This window comes from Ursus americanus, chromosome 33 (assembly GCF_024610735.1).
Source record: "Ursus americanus isolate L20-20 chromosome 33, mUrsAme1.1.p, whole genome shotgun sequence".
Lineage (NCBI taxonomy): Eukaryota > Metazoa > Chordata > Mammalia > Carnivora > Ursidae > Ursus > Ursus americanus.
In genome coordinates, this window is record NC_142159.1 from 7,887,781 (window position 1) to 7,909,708 (window position 21,928).

A 21,928-nucleotide genomic window follows, 5' to 3' on the forward strand; every position below is an offset into this window, starting at 1 on the left:
TTTTATTTACTTATTTGACAGAGATAGAGACAGCCAGCGAGAGAGGGAACACAAGCAGGGGGAGTGGGTGAGGAAGAAGCGGCTCTCAGTGGAGCAGGCAGCCCAATGCGGGGCTCAATCCCAGGACCCTGGGATCACGCCGTGGGCCGAAGGCAGATGCTTAACGACTGAGCCACCCAGGCGCCCCTAAATATACTTTTAAAAGCGCAGTGAAGTTAGGGGTACTTCACACTATAATTTTTTTTTCCTTTTCAGAGATTCCAATGAAGTGAGCTCAAGTAGTTTGTTTAAATAACAGTATTGTGTGTGTGTGCCCACATACATAGGCGCGGATACGTTATATAAATTGAACTAATCCTTATTGATTTCCAAGTCTTCCTGAGATGCTAGGATTGCCGTTTTTACTTTGTACTTCAGATTCATTCAGCTGAAACTAGAACGGGCCACACCAGCTGAACGCCAGCTTGTCTTCAATGAAATCCTCCAGGCCGCTTACCAGCTAATGGTGGATGTATTTGGAAATTACGTCATTCAGAAGTTCTTTGAAGTAAGCCTTTGTTCTTTCTATTCTTTGACGTTAGAGAATCTCCAGAGCATTTTGATTTTCATTAGCTGTTTTTAGAATGGCAGTCTCATTCCAGTCCTCAAAATGAAGTGTGTGTGGTCTTTTTGAAGAGCTTTTAATTGTTTCTCCAAGTTATTAGCGGCAGTATATCGTTTAAATACCCAAGCAGATGTGCCAGTCTATTTTAAGAATGTGTTTGGAGAACCGCTGTCCCCATTTAGGATCCAGCACATTATTTCCGATTGTTATGATAGATTCACTAAACATGTCATTTTTAGAGGAAATAATCCTTGTCGGATAATTTTAGCAGGATCATGATAAAGTGTTCTAAAAAAATGGATTTTTAGGATTCCTAGAGAGTTATCTTTGAATGTCAACTGTAGTGTTTTTCATCATAAACTACAGTCATGAGGATTGTTAAATGCTGCTTTTTAGGCGATCCTTCAGCCTTGGTTTCCTCTTTTACTTCTGTTATTATGAATAACGTTCACCTTGTTACCATTGCTTTTGGAAAGGATTAATGAGATTGTTGGATTAATGTCTGTTGCCCCTACTAAATGAAAATGTCGGAAAGGCAGGGAGTTTTTGTATGCTGTTGTAACCCTGGTGTGCTGGGGTCAGCAATTCCAAGTCCTAACTCCAGACAGGAATGAGACATTGAGATGAAGAACCTGGTACAGGGGAAAATGCTGGAACTGCACATTACCTGCTCCACACAGAAGAAATTTGTCAATTTTATACATCTTACTTTGTGTGAAGATTTAAAAAAAAAAAATGGCTCACAACTTTTGTATTCCTGCCTTTTCTCACAAAGACTGAACTTCTTTGACTCTTAACTCTTTAGTGATACACTAAGAAACCAACATATTTGTAACATTTCTATTTACTGAGAGTTTGTGATTAAATTCTGAGCAAAGTGAAAATGCAGTGACTTTTAAAGGAATTTTAATATTTTGTAAACACATCTGTCATCTTTGTGGTTTGTATTAACAGCAATAAAAATCATTGCTATTACTTTAGTTCTTGTAACAAAGAGTAACCTTTTTGTGGTCCTGTAAAGTTGTTGTAATATTTGGTAGCAAACAGTCCATGTACCCTTGCGAAGGTTAGAGTTAATCGATTGTATCTTTAATTTGAATGTTTGTGCTTTTTAAATTGATCCAGTACTCGAGGGAAAACTATCAGAATCAGTTTGGGGAATAAGCAAAAACTGGGGGTGCTGTACTAGATAGAGTCCATTTTTAGCAGGGAGCCTGACACAGACTCGATCCTGGGACTCCAGGATCATGAGCTGAGCTGAAGGCAGTCACTTAATCAACTGAGCCACCCAGGCGCCCGGATGCGGTCCATTTTTAAAAATTCAGAGAAAGATCTGAAAAACTGTTGATTCTTGTTTCTGAGATGCATCTATTGAATCGCTGAAGTAATACCAGTGGCTTTTGATCCTGTGCCTCTTAACCCTTAAATTTCACTTAAAATTTAAAATCCCCAATTAAAAGTAAGAAACCAACATAAAATGATGTATGTTTTTGATTTTAGAATGTCTTTCCACCACCATCTTGTCCCAGATAGAAGAATGTAGAGCTCTCCAGCTCTAGAGTTCTTGTGCAGGCAGCAATGGCTGACTATAGCTGTATGATTTGGGGGCAAGCTAGAGAACGTCCGTGGCTCACACAGCATCCCTGGGCCATAGTTCCCTTGTGTGGAAACTGAGTGGGTTTGGGAAGCTGATTAAATATAAAATCTCCTCCAGTCTCATGATGATGTCATTCAAATGAAAATAAAGAGGCAGGGATGGACAATCCTTCTAGGAAGAGTTTGAACATTTGTGCGGCCTTACCTCTATATTATTCTACTAACTTGTCCCCAGGCTCTGTTGCCCTATATAAAGAGAAAATTTGAATTGTTAGAGTGATGTAGAACCCTAATTCAAAACAGAATGTCCATATGTTAAATTTCATGTGGATGAAAGAGGAACTTTCTAACCCACAGACCTTAGACACCTGAGTGCTATAGATTTGCTCCAGGAAGTCCTTGAATCTTTCCCGTACACTAAGTAAGGTTCCAGTAAACAGTGTCTCCCACATGTATTACTATTTTCAGAATAAATGTAGATATTCTTACAGTTAATAGGAATGTAGATTCATAGTATTAATGAATTAATGGCAGCTTTAGGAATTACATGTTTGTTTAGCAGATAGTAGTGAAACTGCTGCTGTTAGATACGTGAGAAGTTTTTCAACATTAAAATGGGTTCCTCGTAATCAGAGGCTGAGAATTCTTGGCTTGAAAAAACAAAGGGTTTTTGATCAAACAGGTTTAGTTAGTTAATCACAGGGTGACAGGGCTGAAAGAGGTTATGCCAGTGGTTGATACAGAGTAATGGATGCTTTGCTTTCTCCGGTTTCTTTCCTTCCATCTAAGTAATGCTGTTCACCCACACATTCTGTGTAGTTTGGCAGCCTTGAACAGAAGCTGGCTTTGGCGGAACGGATTCGAGGCCACGTCCTGTCACTGGCCCTGCAGATGTATGGCTGCCGCGTTATCCAGAAAGCTCTTGAATTTATTCCCTCAGACCAGCAGGTAATTGTAAGTTTCCCCTTTAACTTTTCTCTTGGTGTTCGATGTTTCTCCATGGTACATGTAGTGAACGCTGTAAATCTGTCAGTCTTTGGTTTTCTTGTACAGTTTTTTTTGTTGTTGTTGTTGTTTTATTTTGGGGGGGGTTTGGTGCTTGTGGCTGCCTTTCTGTGCATGGCAAGCATGGACTGTGCAATTGTGTGAATTTACAGTAGATCAAGTGTCTTATGTTAAAGCCATTGGTTTCAAACACTCATTGACCAGTCTAGTAGGTGCCATTTTACAGGTCGGTGTTTTGTTGGACAAGAATTAAAGCAGGTTAAAATGCTAGAACTGACCACTCCAACAAATCAAACTTAGATGATCTAGCCCACGTGCAGTTTTCCTTCACTTCTTTATTCATGCATCCCACCACCTTCCACTGAGAGAGTGCCAGGCGCCGGCACGGACATGACGAAGACTGGTCCCTGCCCGCAGAGCACCGTGTGGGGAAGAGCCGCGGAAAGTGCGCTCACGTGCTCGAGGCTTCACGGGAGGCCTTGCGGGAGGGGGAGTCCAGGCTGAGGAGGCCTGAGGAGAGAGGGGACAGAAATCTGAACTGTCGGGTGCTGTGCGTGGGGCTGACACCGAACGCCCCTGAAGCCGCCCGTGGCTTCTGGAACAGTGGCAGAGCCGGTGCAGCTGTGTGCGCCGGGCGGTGCCGCGAGCCCCAGCTGTGCTGACCCGAAGCCGCGGCCTTTGGGCTCTGGACTCACTCTGCCCTTCTCAGGGGAGGTGCTGGCCACGGTCTGGCGATGATGAGCCACTTGCCCTCGCTGAGAACGAAGTTCGGTAATGAGACTCTGTTACGGACTCAAGTTCTGAGCCAGACGAGGCCCCGCCGCCTCCAGTTCAGCACGCAGCACGACACGGTGAAACGCCGCCGTGGTGTGGGCAGGGGCCGTGGAAGGCGGGGGAGTCCGGAGTCCTTCCCGCGTGAGGCTCGTGGATCCGCGCGTCAGGACGCTGGGGAAGGCAGGTGTAGGAGCCCGGGGAGTTGGGCCAGCGCTCAGCCCTGGAGCTGCAGCGTGGTGTTGTGTGTGAGGAGTGAGGGGCAGGGGCAGAGCTGCTCCTCTGTTCCCCCTAATGTTCGGATCATTATCAGTCTGTTTCCCTGCAATTTTCATGGATGAAAACTTCATGGCTGAATTCTTCCTCTTAAATTTTCTTGTTTCTTTTGAACATGGAAGTTCCTTACTCTTTTTTTGACTATAATGCTCACTTGCTCAGAGAAAGCAGGAGGAGTGTTAGAGTTTCTCAGTGTTTGCTGTCTCTTGTGACTGTGACCAATTGTTGATTTAGTCTCCATCTTTCCAGATCTTACTGTTTTCTCTTTTCTGATCGGATGGCTACGCTGTAGTAGTTTTTCACTTCTTTCTTTTTCCCCTCGAGTTGTGCTTTTCTCTACTATATTTCTGTGTATTTTTTTCTGATCTGGTTTCTTTGCCTACCTTGTCCTGGGCCTGGTATGATTCTTCCTGTTATGGATAGTTTACTGTTTTCTAGACGGAAGTTTAGTATTTTAGGTGAAATTAATTTCTCTCCAGGGGAGTTTTTACCTCTTTGGGCTCCAGAACATATGCAAGGAAGCCACCTCCCCTTTATTTTGATTAAAAGTGTTCCAGTTTTTATATATATTATCATTCTCCACTTACCGTTCCCATAATATTTCCAGAATAAATGTTTTTCCTGACATTTGATTAATTACTTTAGGAAACTTTCCTGAGTCTGTTGCCTTCGGCTTGTTTAGTCCCTGGCATTGTAATCTTGAATTTCTTTAATGGAATAATCTCTTAGTTGCTTTGACATATTCCACATCTCAGAGATTTAAGACATGGTTCTCAGAAGCATCACCATTGTGGAGTGGCTTGTAGTTTCCACCATAAATACATATTTGGCATGGGGAGCGAATAGACAGAGATTGGATGTGGCAAGGAGATTGGGCAGCAGGTGCCAGAGCCCAGGCATGGTACGGGTATTCAGCTTCAAGAAAGGGATCCAGTGAAGATCTTACCATCTCTTTCCTATACCTTTGTCATCTCCACTTATTCCCTGCATGCACACACTCACATGCTCAGTGTCACACTCCCACAATGCCAGTGTCTGGTCTTCTCCTGTATTCCCTGAATGTCTCATACACACACATGCCTCACGCACTTGCCTAACTCCACATCTGGTCTTCTGTATTCCCTGAGAGTACTGTTCCCTGCTGTCCTTGCTGCCACTGGCCTGGCAGAAAGGTCGCTTTGGAGTTCCAGACCTGGGTTAAAAATCTGGGTCAGTCGCTACTTACAGTCTTGATCACGTTGGTCACTTAACCCTCTCTCGGTCACCTCCCTTATGTATGTGGGTGGAAGATATGTGCAGGTGCTTTACTGACCCACATTGTTTTACCACACAGGGTCCAGATTGCTTGGGTTTGAATCTTGGCAGTGTAGGTCTGTGATTTTAGCAAGTCAAATAATGTGTCCGTGCCTTGGTTTCCTCATCTATAATAGTGTCCAGTGCATCAGATTGTTAGGAGGATTCACTGAGTCATAACATGTTAACCACTTACAGATATGCCTAGCCTACAGTGAGCTGTAGATTGAATCTTCTCATTATTAATGACGTGTACCCTACGGGGTTGTCACTTTAAGAACATGATAAATTATACCCGAAATTCTTTAGTATAGTGTACGTCATACAGGTTCCTTTCTATGGATGTCTGCATTTTTTTTTTTTTAAAGTTTGTACTTTTTTTTTTAAGATTTTATTTAGTTATTTGACAGAGAGAGAGACAGGCAGCGAGAGAGGGAACACAAGCAGGGGGAGTGGGAGAGGAAGAAGCAGGCTCATAGCGGAGGAGCCTGACGTGGGGCTCGATCCCAGAACGCTGGGATCACGCCCTGAGCTGAAGGCAGACGCTTAACCGCTGTGCCACCCAGGCGCCCCGCATGTCTGCATTTTTAAAAAGTCTCTGAGGTCTTTTGCAAGTCAGGGAACTTGTTTTAAAAGACGGGTTACTACTGTTACAGGAAAGTTGCTAATCCATGGAGACACTGCAGTCCTCATTTGGTGCTGCTGTGCTGTTGTCACGGTGCCACAGCTGTGTGGTCCCACTTCATTACCATAGATGCCCCGCCTAGTGCTTTGTGTTGGGTAAGAGACTGTTCGTTGTCTAGGTGTTTGGCTTGCTGTGATTCTGGTGGTGCTTTCTTTCCTTGTCTTCTAATAGAACGAGATGGTTCGGGAGCTAGACGGCCACGTCCTGAAGTGTGTGAAAGACCAGAATGGTAATCACGTGGTTCAGAAATGCATCGAATGTGTGCAGCCCCAGTCTTTGCAGTTTATCATCGATGCGTTTAAGGGGCAGGTAAGTGACTTAAGAAAGAAACAAAGAAAGCAAATTTTTGGGTGTTTGCCCTGTGAGTGGAGAACAGGGTAGCATTTGTGGGGTGTTCCCACATGGCCACACCGCCAGAGATAGCTTCTAGTTTCTCCTATTTATCTGTATGTCGTAAGAGCCTCTATGCTCTTAGCACCAGCTTCCAAGCAGAGCTGACATTTTCTTATACCATTTTTCCGGAATTGCCCCTTAATTGGCTATTACCATTAATTTCTCTTTCCTAAAATATCGTCCTCACACCCTCCTAAGCTGCGTGGAAAAAAGAGAGTAAAACATACACCTTCTTTTTGGGTCTGTGAAATCGTTTTTTGTTATTGCTTTTAAAAGGAAAAAATGGTAAACAGCAAGTAGATTTTCAGGTGCAGTCGTGTGTACTGCTAAGCCTAGACTGAAATGGGATTTTAGAGTTGTTTAGGCTTTGGGGTTTGCTCAGTTACGGTAGCGGTAAGGAGACGGCAGGCATTAACCTAGGGCGTTGTTTGAGTTTTCTGAGTTAATGAAAAGAGAGTGGATTTTTTACTCTAAAATTAAGATCTTATGTTTATCAAAATAGACAACAAGGAAAGTAAAAGGGTTAAGCTGCCAACAGGGAGAGCATATTTTCAAGGCGAAATTGCCAAAGAATTAATAGCAAATATAGGAAGAACTCCTGTAATCAAAGAGTACAGTACAGATTTGTGCAAAAATGACCACAAGCCTTAACAGACAAAAGAAACACAAATTGCCAGTAGACATAGGACAGAGTAATTCCATCGGTATTCAGGAAGATGCAGAACAAGGGCACAGTGGATAGACCACTGTTCCCCCCACTGGTTGGCCTCTGTGTCCTGGCAAGACTGTGGGATCCGATCACTGTCGGGGAGAATAGACATTAGCATAGCCGTTTGGAAAATCATTTTGCATCGTCTTTCAAAGTTCAACATTTGTATCTCCTGTGACCCAGCATTCCTCGCCTGGGTGTGTACCTGGTGGAACACCTACACGCGGATACTAGAAGACATATTTCGACATGTTGAAAGCAGCCTTAGTCTCCTAGGAAAGACTAACGAATCCAGATGTCTGTCAGCAGAGGGTTAGACAGAAACTAAAGTAACAAACTCAGGTACTTGCCCAGCAGAAGCTCCACAGTATAAGTAAATACTTGAACATAACGTTGAGTGAAATAAGTTAATTCATTACAGACTGTGAGTTTTTAGCATTTTTATAAAAGCGAGCAGAACCGTACTTTACACTGTGGAAGTGCACCGTCGTACACGTGCAGCTGCACTTTAAAAACCACGTAGAAAACATTGAGCGCCGACACTTGGTCAGTATCTAGTGCGAGCTGTTGTTGTTATTATTCCTGTGATGATTATTTTTTTTTAAGATTTATTTATTTGAGAGAGAGAGCGAGTAAGCGCACAGGGAAGGGGCAGAGGGAGAGACTCTTCAAGCAGGCCCGTGAGATCGTGACCTGAGCTGAAACCGAGAGTCAGACGCTCAGCCGAATGAGCCACCCAGGTGCCCCCTGTGATGATTCTTAAGAACAGACTTGAGGGGCAAGTTACTCCATGTCATTCTCGCTAACTTTGTACTAGGAAGGCCAGAATCGAGATTTGTGGTCCAGAGCTGAAGCCCGTGTGCTTATCTTCTCCAGACCCAACAAAAGAGGAAGCTTTTCTTGCGTATGGCTGGGAAACACCCTAATTAAATTTAGAAGATTGCGGTGTGGTTAGGTGAAAGCATTTAGGATTTGATCCCATCCTTTCCTTGTTTTGTTTTTAACCCTTTTCTTCAACGTGGACTCTTAAGTAAGTGTGGTTTTTTATGACCTCTACTAATTCTCTGTCCATTCTAGGCTTCTTGGAAAAGACTCTTTCAGCTCTGAATTTATGTACGTCTCTAAATTCCTAGGATAGTTTTGAAACGAGTTTACACACATGCATACATACACACCTTGTTATTTGTAGGGAAAACTCAAATGTGCCATTTATAATTTGGGCGTTGAGTCAGACTAGGACATAATATTCTGGCTTTGTCAGTTACTATCTATATGACTGCAAGCACACTATAGAAACTTCTAGGAACTTCAGAGTTCTCTTCCCTATGCTGAGAATAATCATCACTCTCTCTCTGAGTCTTTGGGAAGATTAGTGGAATAATGTATATGAATGACACCGAGGCATTGAAAGTGGCAACTGTCATTTTTGGCTTTGTTGTTTGTGTTGTCTGCCCTAGGTATTTGCTTTGTCCACGCATCCTTATGGCTGCCGAGTGATTCAGAGGATCCTGGAGCACTGTCTCCCTGACCAGACACTCCCTATCTTAGAGGAGCTTCACCAGCACACAGAGCAACTTGTACAGGTAGTGGAGTTGCCAGTAGAGTAACTGCAAACACCTGTGGGCTCGTGCAGGCCCAGAGCTTGTGTGTTTTCTCAGCCCAGGTATCTGTTCAGAGGAGTTAATGTCAGTGTGTTTTAAATGCCCATTGAAGCTTTGGGGCAAGTTCTCGTTTATACCATCCTGGTTTGTGCTTTTTGAATGCGGGCGATGAAGGGAGGCCTGGCCTTGGACTGAAGGGCGTTGCCTGCCAGCCTTCTGTCGTGGACTGGCTAGTCGTGTCCCCTTAGGCAGGCCATTTAATCTCTCTGGGTCTCAACGTCATCATTTCAAATGAACTCCATGGATTAGGTGACTTCTTTTTAGCTTTGACACTTTCTTTTGCTTCTGCCCCTAAAAAATTTCTCCCAAATCACAGTAACCAGTAGAACAGTTTCTACGTAGTATTGTTGTACTGAAGCAGCATTTTTGATGGAGTTTGTTTGTTTGGGTGGGAGGTGGGAGGTTATAAATGTATTAAATCCTCATTGTAGAAAAAAATTAGAAGTGCAGAAAGCAGCAACAAAAGAAATCATCCATGATCCTACCATGCAGAAGCAAACACATCTGGCCTTTGCACTTGATTTTAGAAGTATTATTTGTGCATTCTTCATTTTGGCCATCTTACAAGTAAATATTTTTGCCTCGTTATACACATTTGTTCTCTCCAATACCTTTAACTTGAGATGAGTGAATGTATCTGTTGTATGCTTGTGATGTTATGTAATTAGGTATTGTCTGTTTTGTTGGACATAAACTTTATTTCCCATTTTTCTTAGAGATAAACTTCTGTTTGAGAGAAAAATAGCTCTTTATTCCCAGCTATGCCTGCCTTCCTTTTTTTCTTTGTTTTGTTTTGATTTTAAATGAGAAGAGGCCAACTCTTTTGTGTCTCGTAGCTTATGAGGGAAGAAACCAAAAAGGACCTTTGGGCATAAATACAGAGAGAAATATTCTATCATTTGGTAATATGTTCCTCTTTTGTAATGATAGGGAAAAATTGTCACTCCCTGTCCATTTTTTCGTAAGTTCATTAGCATTCAGGTAAGCCGTCGTGGTGCCATTGGAAGGTGGGGAGGTGTTGATTAGATGTAAGGATTTAGGTAATCCACAGAACTCATTTTTACATAAATTTTATTTCTGTTGTTTCTCAAACAGGATCAGTATGGAAATTACGTAATCCAGCATGTATTGGAGCATGGTCGTCCTGAGGATAAAAGTAAAATTGTAGCAGAAATCCGAGGCAACGTACTTGTATTGAGTCAGCACAAATTTGCAAGGTGCGTGCTTTGAATCACATGGACTCCATTTTCCAGAAAAGACGATAAAATAATATTTCAAGTCTAGAGAGAAAGAATGAGTTTTCATTCTCTTCTTTTTTAAAATATTTATTTTTCTCAAAGTATACATAGCTTAAAAGTCAAATGGTTCTACTATAAAGTATAAAATAATGCAGGTCCCTTAGTGCCTCCTCACTCCACTTTGACGCCTGGGGATTATGTTCCTGAAGAACTTAAATCTTATACTTTGGTGAACTGGACATTTTATTAACTTACTTGTTTGGAATTGTGAAATGTTCTTTACTCAGTTTCTTCTCTGGTGCCAAAATTAAGAGGCTGTGTACCATATCTCCGTATACGGTGTTTTTAGTGTCTCTTTCCCAGTCTTCGTATTACGCCAGGTCAAGGAGAGAGGGCACTCGTTATCGCCAGATTGCGAACGATGTTTAGGTGGGTTTGGTTAGCAGTGGTTGGAGAAGAAATTGATGGCCTTTCCAAGGGATTAGCAGGATGGTCTTTGTAAGTGGAGTGTGTGTACCCTGCAGCACAATATAGGTAATTTGTGTTTGGGGAGTATTTTTCTTTGGTTTTTAGGATAGATTGCAAAGCAGGTATGATTTGGCAGCCTTGAAATTTTATAACATTGCAGCATGGAAAAGAGAGAAAAGATATAAAAACACTCATAGATCCAGTGTCTTAGTCGCTTGACCATCTCAGGGTCTCTATGACCTTGTATTGTCTTTTATTTTATTTTATTTTATTTTATTTTATTTTATTTTATTTTATTTTATTGACATTTGGCAGGACCAGGGAAGTAGGGGCAGAATCTCAGAATTTTTCCTTGGGTCACTGTCCTCGGTTTGCTTTTTTTTTTTTTTTTTTTTTTTTTGGGGGGGTGTATTTAATATCTCACTCTTAGGTATAAGTATAAATTAATATTACAATAGACTTGTCTAGTAATGACTGAGTAGCTACTTTGGGCCTAATCCTCCCACAGATAACAGCTGTAAATTGTGGATAAAATGCCAGAAAACCTTGCTGAAGGCATTAAGCTGTTAAGAGAGTGACCAAGAGCAGGTAGATACCAGAAGGGGTTGGGGGAGGGGAGGCTTGTTGATACTTGGAAGGAGGTAATTGCACTGGGGAAATCTCCCCCTCCCCGTTTGAGTTTTCTTTTTGTATTGAGTTGTATCGAGGTATAATTGACAAATAACATTATGTAAGTTTGATGTGTGTAATATGTTGGTTTGATAAGTTTATATATTGCAGTATGATTACCACAGTGGCGTTAGCTAACACCTTTATCATGTCATATAATTACTATTTCTTTTTTGTGTTGAGAACACAGTTAAGATCTAGTCTCTTAATGACTTTTTATAATACAGTATTGTTGACTATAATCAGGAAATTTCCCAGTTTTAATTGGCTTTTAACTTATAGGCAGTTCCCATTCTGCCCCATGCTGGGCTTCTAAAGTTGGGATAAAAAAATCTCCAGTGTTCCCAGAAGGCAGAGTTAGGAACAACCATGTCAATGAGAGTGACAAAGTGACAGGGCAGAAATCCTGGAAAGGACGAGAACCAGGGAGGGGGAGGTCCACGGTTAAACTTCCCAGATAGCTGCTCGACTCCTGAACCACATTTGCATGGGACGAACTTGAGGCAGCCCGGCTAAGGGTGAAAGAACCGAACTGAGACTCCTCTTGCATGGGAGAAGTTTGCAGCTTGAGTTCAGCCAGGTTACCTGCACTAAGTAAAGGAGTGGGGGAAGTAATATCCTTGGGGGAGTGTAACAGAACTCAGTTTCTACTGTGTATCATTATGTCTAGAAAGCAGGAAAATGTGATATGGCCTATAGTCAAGAAAAAAAAAAAAAACAAAACAAAACAGAAAAAGAAAGAAAAAACTCCAGCTAGTTCCAGACCACCCTGATATTACAGTTAGCAGAGAATGTTTTTAAAGCACTGATTTTTTTTTTTAAGATTTTATTTATTTATTCGACAGAGATAGAGACAGCCAGTGAGAGAGGGAACACAAGCAGGGGGGAGTGGGAGAGGAAGAAGCAGGCTCATAGCGGAGGAGCCTGATGTGGGGCTCGATCCCACAACGCCGGGATCACGCCCTGAGCCGAAGGCAGACGCTTAACCGCTGTGCCACCCAGGCGCCCCTAAAGCACCTATTTTAATTGTAGTCCAAGATGTAAAGGAAGATACAATCGTAACGAATGAGAAGATGTTAGTAGAGAATTAGAAGCTTTATTATAAAAAGAGGGGCGCCTGGGTGGCTCAGTTGTGTTCCCTCTCTCGCTGGCTGTCTCTGTCTCCGTCAAACAAACAAACAAATAAATAAATAAATAAATTAAAAAAAAAAAAGAAAAAAGAAAAACTCTTTTTAAAAAAAGGCAGCTTTATTATAAAAAGAACAAAATGGAAATTCCAGAATAGAAAAATAAGTCCTCTGGGGGCACCTGGGTGGCTCAGTCGTTAAGCGTCTGCCTTCGGCTCAGGGCGTGATCCCGAAGTCCTGGGATCGAGCCCCACATCAGGCTCCTCCACTGGGAGCCTGCTTCTTCCTCTCCCACTCCCCCTGCCTCTGTTCCCTCTCTCGCTGGCTGTCTTTCTCTCTGTCAAATAAATAAAAGAAAAAAAAAAAGTCCTCTGAAATAGAATTCACTGTTTGGTTTTAACAGTAGATTAGAGATAACACAAGAAGAAGCTGATGCACTTGGACCAATAGAAATAAAATAGATTAGTGACTTTCTTACAGTTTTGATGATGACCCAAAATAAAAAGTTTCATTGACTTTGCATGCACGGGCACAGGCATACACATGTAATTGAAACCGTGTTGTCCGTGATTAATTCTGATTCTTACTGTTCTGTTTCTTTTCTTTTTTTTTTTTTTTTTAAAGAAAAAGCTGGTCACAAATCACTAAGTTGATCTCACCACCCACAAATGGGCTGGGAACTGTAGTTTCAGAATGCCTAGAATAAACTTTAAAGACTGCAACACTCTCGATCATGTATTAAGGTGGAAGTCTTTGGCCGAGTGGGACCCCATGGTGGTAGCTGATTTACCTGCTTGCTTTCTTGGAAGACAGGTCAGTGTTGAGGATTGAGTCCTGTACCCAGAAGAATGAGTGTCCTGTCCCCCATACAGTTTAGTAGGAAGTCCTGTTTTAATCCTGACCAGTTTTTGTAGGGGAAGCAGGCCTGGAGTGGGTGAAAGTACAGTCCAGCCAAGCAGTCCTGAAACATGATGAATTCTTCGCCTGAACATTCGGAGATCATGACAGGCTTTGTGCTTTCTGAACAGGATCAGCAGTATCTTAAGTCCCTTCTCTGCTAGGGGAGAAACCTGTGGCTATTAGGAGATGCACTTCCGCAGTGCCGCACTTCGAGCTCACACTAGCATAGTACCGTACGGTAGTTGCATAGTGCTGTAGAGGGAAGGTGGGGAGAGAAGTTTCTCTGCAGTGCTGTGTCAAAGGGGGAGAGGCTCTTGGCTTCATCAGACTTGACTGATAGTTCAGCACACTTGACAGACACTGTGTATTTTTTTTTAAGATTTTATTTATTTATTTGACACACACAGACAGCAAGAGAGGGAACACAAACGGGTAGTGGGAGAGGGAGAAGCAGGCTCCCCGCTGAGCAAAGAGCCCCACGTGGGGCTCGATCCCAGGACCCTGGGATCATGACCTGAGCCGAAAGCAGACGCCTAACAACTGAACCACCCAGGTGCCCCAGACACTGTGTATTTTAAGAAAGGTTGAATAAATGACTAGTAGGATGGCAGTTCATTCGTTCTTTTTTTTTTTAAAAAGATCTTATTTATTTATTAGAGAGCGTGCGCAGGGATGGGGAGAAGCAGGGGGAGGGAGAGTCCCAAGCAGCTTCCGAGCCGAGTGCAGGGCCCAGTCCCACGACCCCAAGATCACAACCTGAGCTGAAGCCAAGAGCTGAACGCTCTACCAAGCCACCCAGACGCCCGAGAATTTTGTTTTCCAGATAAAAGCTCAGTGTGCACAGTGAGCTAACACTGAGGGCGCCACGGAACAGCATCCTCTTACCGCGTCAGAACTTGTGAAGTAGGGAGTTCTTCCGGTGATAGTTACTGGACTTTTCAGGTATCCAGAGGACTGGCCTCTGGAAGGAGTAAGACAGGGTCCCCGCCTTAAGGGACTCCTGAAGTAGGCATACGTGTCCTTTTTCAGGCCCTGAAGGCAAAATTAAGACAAATGGGTGAAATATTAGGGGTGAGCATGTTTTGCTTTAGTATGTAAAGAAGAGAGTTTCACAGAGCCATTCGCCCATGTGGTAGGTTGCCCTAGAAAGTAATTACTTCCAGACTATGAGAAATTCCCAGCAGACGCTAAATGGCCATCTTTCAGGCCTGTCACGGAAGAGCTTCCTGCCTTAGCTACGTAGCGTCTGGACTCTTCAGGTTCCTTTTCTCTGTGAGTTCTGTGACCCGGAGCAGCGTGAACTTCTGCAGAGCCTCCCGCTGCACGCCGACCCACCAGATGTCCTCTTGCCAGGTGTTGGCTCCAGTGGTAGAAATACAAATAACAGGTGTTGTTCTTTGACGTCACACAACTTCCTCGTACCCACAGAGCCACAGATGCAGAGTAGTGTTGGTTTTTAATCACTCGGAGATGGTAATAAATACCCATTAGCACAGCCACGTGTAATTGACTCGCTGCCTTTGGCCCCCCTGGATTCAGCGTAGCCACATTCCTGTTTTCCTTTCCCAAAACGACGTATGTGTGCAGTATTTAGAAATGCCGGCAGACCTGTAGGGTGATTCTTGTTCTTAGACTCTGAAGAGGCAGCATGAGGCTGTTGGATGAGTGCTATGGTTCCTGCTCACACCCTCCTTGACTAAGTGTGCAGGGCTCCCCTCCCCTGCGCCACGCTCTGGTTGGCACTAGAGATAGAGACGTCAGGAAGGCTTGCTCCTGACCTCTGCGCTCAGAAATGAGAGGACTCGTGGATTTTGGTGGTGTGCTGGAATTATCATCATTACCAAGTGCAGCTGTTAAGGTGTCATGTGAGCCTCCTGTGTGAGTCCCGTCACTTAACCTGGGCTTGTTACCCTCACCTTTGAGAAGGTTGGGCCTGCTATTCCCCCGAGACCTGGTCTCAGCCACGGTTCACATTGGCAGCCACAGATGGCAAAGGGGGAGACTCATAGGGCCGGACAGTTGGCGAATTGATCTTCCAAAAATGTCAGGCTCTCTTTTGCTGCTGACTGTGAGTCAGGGCAGAGGCCAGACAAACACAGCCTAAGAAGGTCTTTGTTCTAAGAGTTGTCCCTGGATTTGTCTCGTTACAGCAATGTTGTGGAGAAGTGTGTCACTCATGCCTCCCGTACGGAGCGTGCTGTGCTTATCGATGAGGTATGCACCATGAATGACGGTCCCCACAGTGCCTTATACACCATGATGAAGGACCAGTATGCCAACTACGTGGTCCAGAAGATGATCGACGTGGCAGAGCCGGCCCAGCGGAAGATCGTCATGCATAAGGTAGGCCAGTAGGGCAGATCCCACTCAGGAAGTGTGCAAGGCCTGAGGCTCTTGACATTTCTGAAATACAAATGAGGGTACACAGCTGGCTTCTTTCTGTGGAGTTTGCCACTGGACTAGGTCTCGTGCTGTGCTGTTTCCTTTTATCTAGAGTGGCCATCGTCTTCGTGTTTCAGTAGCTCGCTGGTGTGAAAGAGTCTTAAACTCCCATCTTGGTGAGGGGTTTCCCTCTGGGGTGCTCAGGGCATGCTTCTACTCCTCGGCTCCTAGGACACCACTTCTCAGTCCAGCAAATCAGCCTGCTTGCCTTACTTCCTTTTCTCACTCTTTGCTCTCATGCATCCCACCACCTTCCACTGAGAGAGTGCCAGGCGCCGGCACGGACATGACGAAGACTGGTCCCTGCCCGCAGAGCACCGTGTGGGGAAGAGCCACGGAAAACGCGCTCACGTGCTCGAGGCTTCACGGGAGGCCTTGCGGGAGGGGGAGTCCAGGCTGAGGAGGCCTGAGGAGAGAGGGGACAGAAATCTGAACTGTCGGGTGCTGTGCGTGGGGCTGACACCGAACGCCTCTGAAGCTGCCCGTGGCTTCTGGAACAGTGGCAGAGCCGGTGCAGCTGTGTGCGCCGGGCGGTGCCGCGAGCCCCAGCTGTGCTGACCCGAAGCCGCGGCCTTTGGGCTCTGGACTCACTCTGCCCTTCTCAGGGGAGGTGCTGGCCACGGTCTGGCGATGATGAGCCACTTGCCCTCGCTGAGAACGAAGTTCGGTAATGAGACTCTGTTACGGACTCAAGTTCTGAGCCAGACGAGGCCCCGCCGCCTCCAGTTCAGCACGCAGCACGACACGGTGAAACGCCGCCGTGGTGTGGGCAGGGGCCGTGGAAGGCGGGGGAGTCCGGAGTCCTTCCCGCGTGAGGCTCGCGGATCCGTGCGTCAGGACGCTGGGGAAGGCAGAGGCCGTGTCGGAGTCATAGAAGTTCTGAGCCTGTCCGTTCATTCACTCCTTCACTTGACTGATGTGTGCGTTCTCAGAGCAAGCCCTCCTTTCAGCAGGGCTCCGGTGTCTGTGGATAGGGCAGTAGTGGTGCTGGGCAAATGCAGGGGAAGGCCGTGCGAGATAGTGTCAGGCTCTGTTCTGTTGTGGGGGTACAGAGAAGGCCCCCCAAGAGAGTGACATTTGAATAAAGCTCTGAACCATTCCAGGCAGAGGGAACGTGGTGCATGAAGGCTTAGGAGCAGGAGACAAGACTGTATTTGAAGAAGTGAAGCGTGTTCAGTAGGGCAGGCCTGTGGTGCCAGGTCACATTTACGTTTCACATGTTTGTCCTGGCTGATGAGGAACTTTGAGGAGGACAGGCAGCCGGAGAGGAGGCAGGGAGGAGGCTGGATGGGCGGCTTTAAAGCCAGGAGGTGATGGTGGCTTTGGGATTGAAGACGAGTGGACAGAACGGGGCTTGGCAGCTGGCTGATGGAGGGAGTTGAAAGAGGAGGAAGAGTCCCACGGAGCCAGAAAACAGAGTTTTCCAGCTTTCACTGCTAGGCAGTGTCCTTTTCAGCAAGGGGCGACAGTGGGGCAGGCTGATTCCTTTCCGCCTCCCACCAAATCAAGGGAAAATGGCGTTGAACAACAGTGCTCATGCGTGTGCGCGAGGGTCGTTCGTTTCTTGTCTGGGAAAGGGGAAGGGTCAAAGTTCAGTGGCTGGACTTGGCAATCAGCCAGTCCCAGGGACGGAGAGGTGAAAGAATTGAATGTATCATTAATGTTTCTAAATGGAGAGCCGCCAAAGAGCCAGGGGGGTCCTGAACCTCACGTTCTAATGTCAGAAACACCAGGGGCGCCTGGGTGGCACAGCGGTTAAGCGGCTGCCTTCGGCTCAGGGCGTGATCCCAGCGTTCTGGGATCGAGCCCCACATCAGGCTCCTCCGCTGGGAGCCTGCTTCTTCCTCTCCCACTCCCCCTGCTTGTGTTCCCTCTCTCGCTGGCTGTCTCTATCTCTGTCGAATAAAAAAAAAAAAAAAAAAAAAATCTAAAAAAGAAAAAAAAAAAAACACACCAGCCATGTCTGTCGTCCTCACTACCGCCAACGTGAAAGTGTGGCATTATCGCACGTTCTTTTCACAGAGCTGTTGAGGCGAGTGCTCTGGGCCACACAGCTCAGAATTGGACCCAGGGCTATTCGCGGTTCCCCACACGGGCTTGTAGGTGAGAACAGAGTAGCTGCTGTGGGTCCGTGTCCTGTGGTGCAGCAATGGTTTCTAGAGCTACTCGAGACTTCCTTGCTTTGCGGACCTGGCCAGCCAGACAAAAGTAGCGGCCTGCATGGAGCTCTCCACGTGGAGAGCGTCCGTGTGCCCTGGTGTGGGTGTGCAGTGTGCGCGAGTGTGCAGCTGTGCGTTGGGGGGGGGTTGCAGGCTGGTAAGGTCCTTCACCGTTGGTGGAACCTTTGGCGGCTAAGCCGGTGACGGTAAAGGCAGCGTGGTCCGTGTCCCAGCCTCGGCAGGTAGAAAGCTCCATGAGCTTCCGCCAGAGGAAGGGTGGCTCCAGCAAGGAAGCGCCTCTCGTGTCTGGGATGCTCGATGGGGACCCACCCAGGGACTGGAGAACAGAAGAAGACGAGCCGAACCTGGGTGCGAGAGGGCGAGGACCAGATGGGCGCAGTGGGTGAAAGTGTGACTGCTGCAGGACCCGGCCCCGTGTAGCCAGCATGCCTTCGGGGCTCGTTGGCAGAATGGGGGTGATCACACCTGCCGTACGGGGCTTCAGTGAACAGTACCTGGCCCACACTAGTCCTTTCTATTGTTGTTAGTAGTTTTCTGGGATCCTCTGTGAACTGGAGGACGGGGTCACGTGGTGTGCTCAGGGTTCACGGTGCCAAGAAAGACCCCCACTCCCCCACCGCTGAGGGGAGCCGAGGTGCCTCGAGTGGGGCTAGCAAGGCTGAAAGCACGCCTCGGAGGCTGCCGTGCCATGCGGTGTGGTGGTCAGGCAGGTCGCGCGTGTTCCGCGTCCTGACCTGGAAGTGGTCTGTGGCCAGCCGCCTCCCGAGCTCTCGTGCCCCTGCCCGGCATAGGAGCTCCTCCCTCCTCCCGCGCTCAGCTCGGTCCCTGTGGCTGTCGAGCGGTGGGGCTTTGACCGAAGCGGGGAAGGTGTTGCCTTGCGTGCGCGCTTCGGGCCTGGGAGCGCGGCGGGAGCCGGGGGTCGGCCTGCAGCCGGAGTAACCCACGCTGTGCTTCTCCCCAGATCCGGCCCCACATCGCCACTCTGCGCAAGTACACCTACGGCAAGCACATCCTGGCCAAGCTGGAGAAGTACTACATGAAGAACGGCGTTGACTTGGGGCCCATCTGCGGCCCGCCTAATGGTATCATCTGAGGCAGTCACCCTGTCCCCTCATTCCCACTGACCTCACTGGCCCACTGGCGAGTCCAACCAGCAACCAGAAATGTTCTAGTAGAGAAGCTGAAATGGGTAAATGGTTGCTCCAGGATTACCCGCTCCTCCAAAAAAAGGAATCAAATCCACAAGTGGAAAAGCCTTTGTAAATTTGTTTAATTTTATTACGCATAACATGTACTAATTATTTTTTTTAATTGACTAATTGCCCTGTTGTTTTACTGGTGTATAGGATACTTGTACATAGGTAACCAATGTACATGGGAGGCCACATATTTTGTTCAATGTTGTATCTATATTACACGTGTGGAAACTTTCAGGGTGGTTGGTTTAACAAAAAAAGTTTTAAAAAAAAGAAAAAAAGGTTTTTAACCCATTTTGCCTTGCTGGCAAGTTTTGCAAATAGCTCTTCCCCACCTCCTCATTTTATTAAAAAACAAAAACAAAAACAAAAAAACCTGAGAAATTTGAATTTTGTTAAATGACCCCAAAACTGGCATTTAACACTGTTTATAAAACATATATATATATACATATATATATATATATAATGAAAATTGTTTTAGAGTTGCTAAAGCTTCAGTTTATGACATTAAGTTTATGAAACTTCGAAAAATTGCCTTTTTTGGAGACTTATTATGCTGAAGAAGATGTGTAGCCTGTTTTGTGAGGAGGAGATGTGAGCTCCTAGGATGTCTTTTCAAGGCCGGGCGGGTGTATTTGTTGACTGCCTACTGGATTTTTTTCTGTTAACATTGAAAGGCAAAAACCTGATTATTTAGCATGAGAAAAAAAAAAATCCAACTCTGCTTTTGGTCTTGCTTCTATAAATACATAGTGTATACTTGGTGTAGACTTTGCATATATACAAATTTGTAGTATTTTCTTGTTTTGACGTCTAATCTGTATCTATAATGTACCCGAGTAGTCGAACATACTTTGGACTGTACAATTGTACATTTGTATACCTGTAATGTAAATGTGGAGAAGTTTGAATCAACATAAACACGGTTTTTGGTAAGAAAAGAGAATTAGCCAGCCCTGTGCACTCAGTGTATATTCACACCTTTTATGGTCGTAGCATATAGTGTTGTATATTGTAAATTGTAATTTCAACCAGAAGTAAATTTTTTTTTCTTTTGAAGGAATAAATGTTCTTTATACAGCCTAGTTAAATGTTTAAAAAGGAAAAAAAATAGCTTGGTTTTATTTGTCACCTAGTCCCACAGTAGCAAGATCCTTTCTAAATGTTATTCAAGATGATTCTGTTCACACTAGTGTTTTTTTTTATCCTAAAAAAGTAATGTTTTGCTTATTTTGTGACAGTCATAAGGACGTGCAAAGTCCAGCCCCGCCCTAGCTTTCCTTACAATCAGAGCCCCTCTCACCTTGTAAAGTGTGAATCGCCCTCCCTTTTGTACAGAAGATGAACTGTATTTTGCATTTTGTCTACTTGTAAGTGAATGTAACATACTGTCAATTTTCCTTGTTTGAATATAGAATTGTAACACTACACGGTGTACATTTCCAGAGCCTTGTGTATATTTCCAATGAACTTTTTTGCAAGCACACTTGTAACCATATGTGTATAATTAACAAACCTGTGTATGCTTATGCCTGGGCAACTATTTTTTGTAACTCTTGTGTAGATTGTCTCTAAACAATGTGTGATCTTTATTTTGAAAAATACAGAACTTTGGAATCTGAGTTTATGCTTCTGTGTTAACTCCTCCTCTCCCCCTTAACATTAGTGCCCCAGGACAGCCCTCTCCTGCTTTGTGCCTTTTTTCCTGCTTGTTCGGTTTCTGTTTGCAGGAGGGTGGGGGTGGGATTGGAATATGGCTGGGATGGCGGCCTGATAGCTCTGGAGTCCATTTTGACCCAAAGATGTTGGCTTTAGCCTGCATAGTGCTTTCAAAAGCAAGACTCTTGGTCCAGATTTCCAACTTCTGTTGAAAAATCGGAGTATCTGCCCCCCTGGACCCGGGGTCTGCCCATCAGTCCCAGGGAGCATCCTCAAAAAGCCGGCGTCCTGCGGCGGGACCCAGTTCGATGCTCGTCATTTGCTCTTTCTGGCCTTTGTGGCATAGTGAGCCTGGGGTCTCGATTCAGCTCCATCAATTACAGATGTCTCCCGCTCTGGTATGCGGGGCATCTCATTTCCCGAGGTGGGCGGCCGCGAAGGCATCTGTCTCAGCCTCCTTTCCCGAGGCCCCCTTCCCCGTCCTCAGTTCGGGCTGCTGCTGCCCCCTCCCGCCCAGCCACGTTCGCACACGGAGCCTGGCCCAGGCTGGCCCGGGAGCCCAGTGCGCTCATCTGCTCATCACCCTCAGACGGGGGGTCCCTCTGGTGTTCAGTACAGGAGGCTCTAGCGCACGGACGTGGGCCTGCCACCACCTTTGCCCCACGGAGACTGGTCGGTGTTGGCAGCTACAGGATGGGCTCAGCCAGTGGGGCCCGCTGGGAGGCCAGGTGGGAGCCCGCACACCTCACGTCTGCACGTGGAGCCCCAGGCCGGTCACAGAAGGAACTTTGCCTGATGCCCTCCTGAAGGTAAGGGACTGTCACTCACAGGCTCTGTGGTCCTGGGAATAAAGGGAGGGAAAGGAAGCTGAGCGCTAAGCCAGGTTTCAAGTCCAGGACCTCATTGTGCATCAGTAGCTGAAATCGGGTCCTTCCCCAGGCTTCCCTCACTGATAGTCCTCATGGGTCCACCGGAGACCACACGCTAGAGGGAAATTGCCATCTGTCACTGCCTGTGCGACTCAGTGTCACGGCTCTGGAATCGGACCAGGTT

General features: G+C 45.9%; 1 protein-coding gene and 2 non-coding genes across 18 annotated transcripts in view; all 3 read left to right on the forward strand.

The window, feature by feature from the left end:
* The window catches only part of PUM1 (pumilio RNA binding family member 1), a 128,434-nt gene extending 107,596 nt beyond the window's left edge, over positions 1-20,838 (forward strand). For 12 of the 16 annotated variants that reach the window (XM_087858290.1, XM_045782458.2, XM_045782465.2 and 9 more), the window contains 7 exons: positions 418-547; positions 3,020-3,154; positions 6,402-6,539; positions 8,790-8,915; positions 10,089-10,210; positions 15,546-15,738; positions 18,979-20,838. In XM_087858290.1, coding sequence (XP_087714416.1) covers positions 418-547; positions 3,020-3,154; positions 6,402-6,539; positions 8,790-8,915; positions 10,089-10,210; positions 15,546-15,738; positions 18,979-19,110 — 976 coding nt within the window. In that variant the 3' untranslated portion in view covers positions 19,111-20,838. The remainder of the gene's footprint in view (positions 1-417; positions 548-3,019; positions 3,155-6,401; positions 6,540-8,789; positions 8,916-10,088; positions 10,211-15,545; positions 15,739-18,978) is intronic. The other 4 variants (XM_045782460.2, XM_045782466.2, XM_045782463.2 and 1 more) reach the window with 1 other exon arrangement.
* LOC123782490 (small nucleolar RNA SNORD103/SNORD85) lies at positions 3,933-4,015 on the forward strand. The gene has a single exon (XR_006776984.1). It is a non-coding gene; the product is annotated as a small nucleolar RNA SNORD103/SNORD85 (small nucleolar RNA).
* LOC123782491 (small nucleolar RNA SNORD103/SNORD85) lies at positions 16,461-16,543 on the forward strand. The gene has a single exon (XR_006776985.1). It is a non-coding gene; the product is annotated as a small nucleolar RNA SNORD103/SNORD85 (small nucleolar RNA).
* Positions 20,839-21,928: the final 1,090 nt, after the last annotated feature.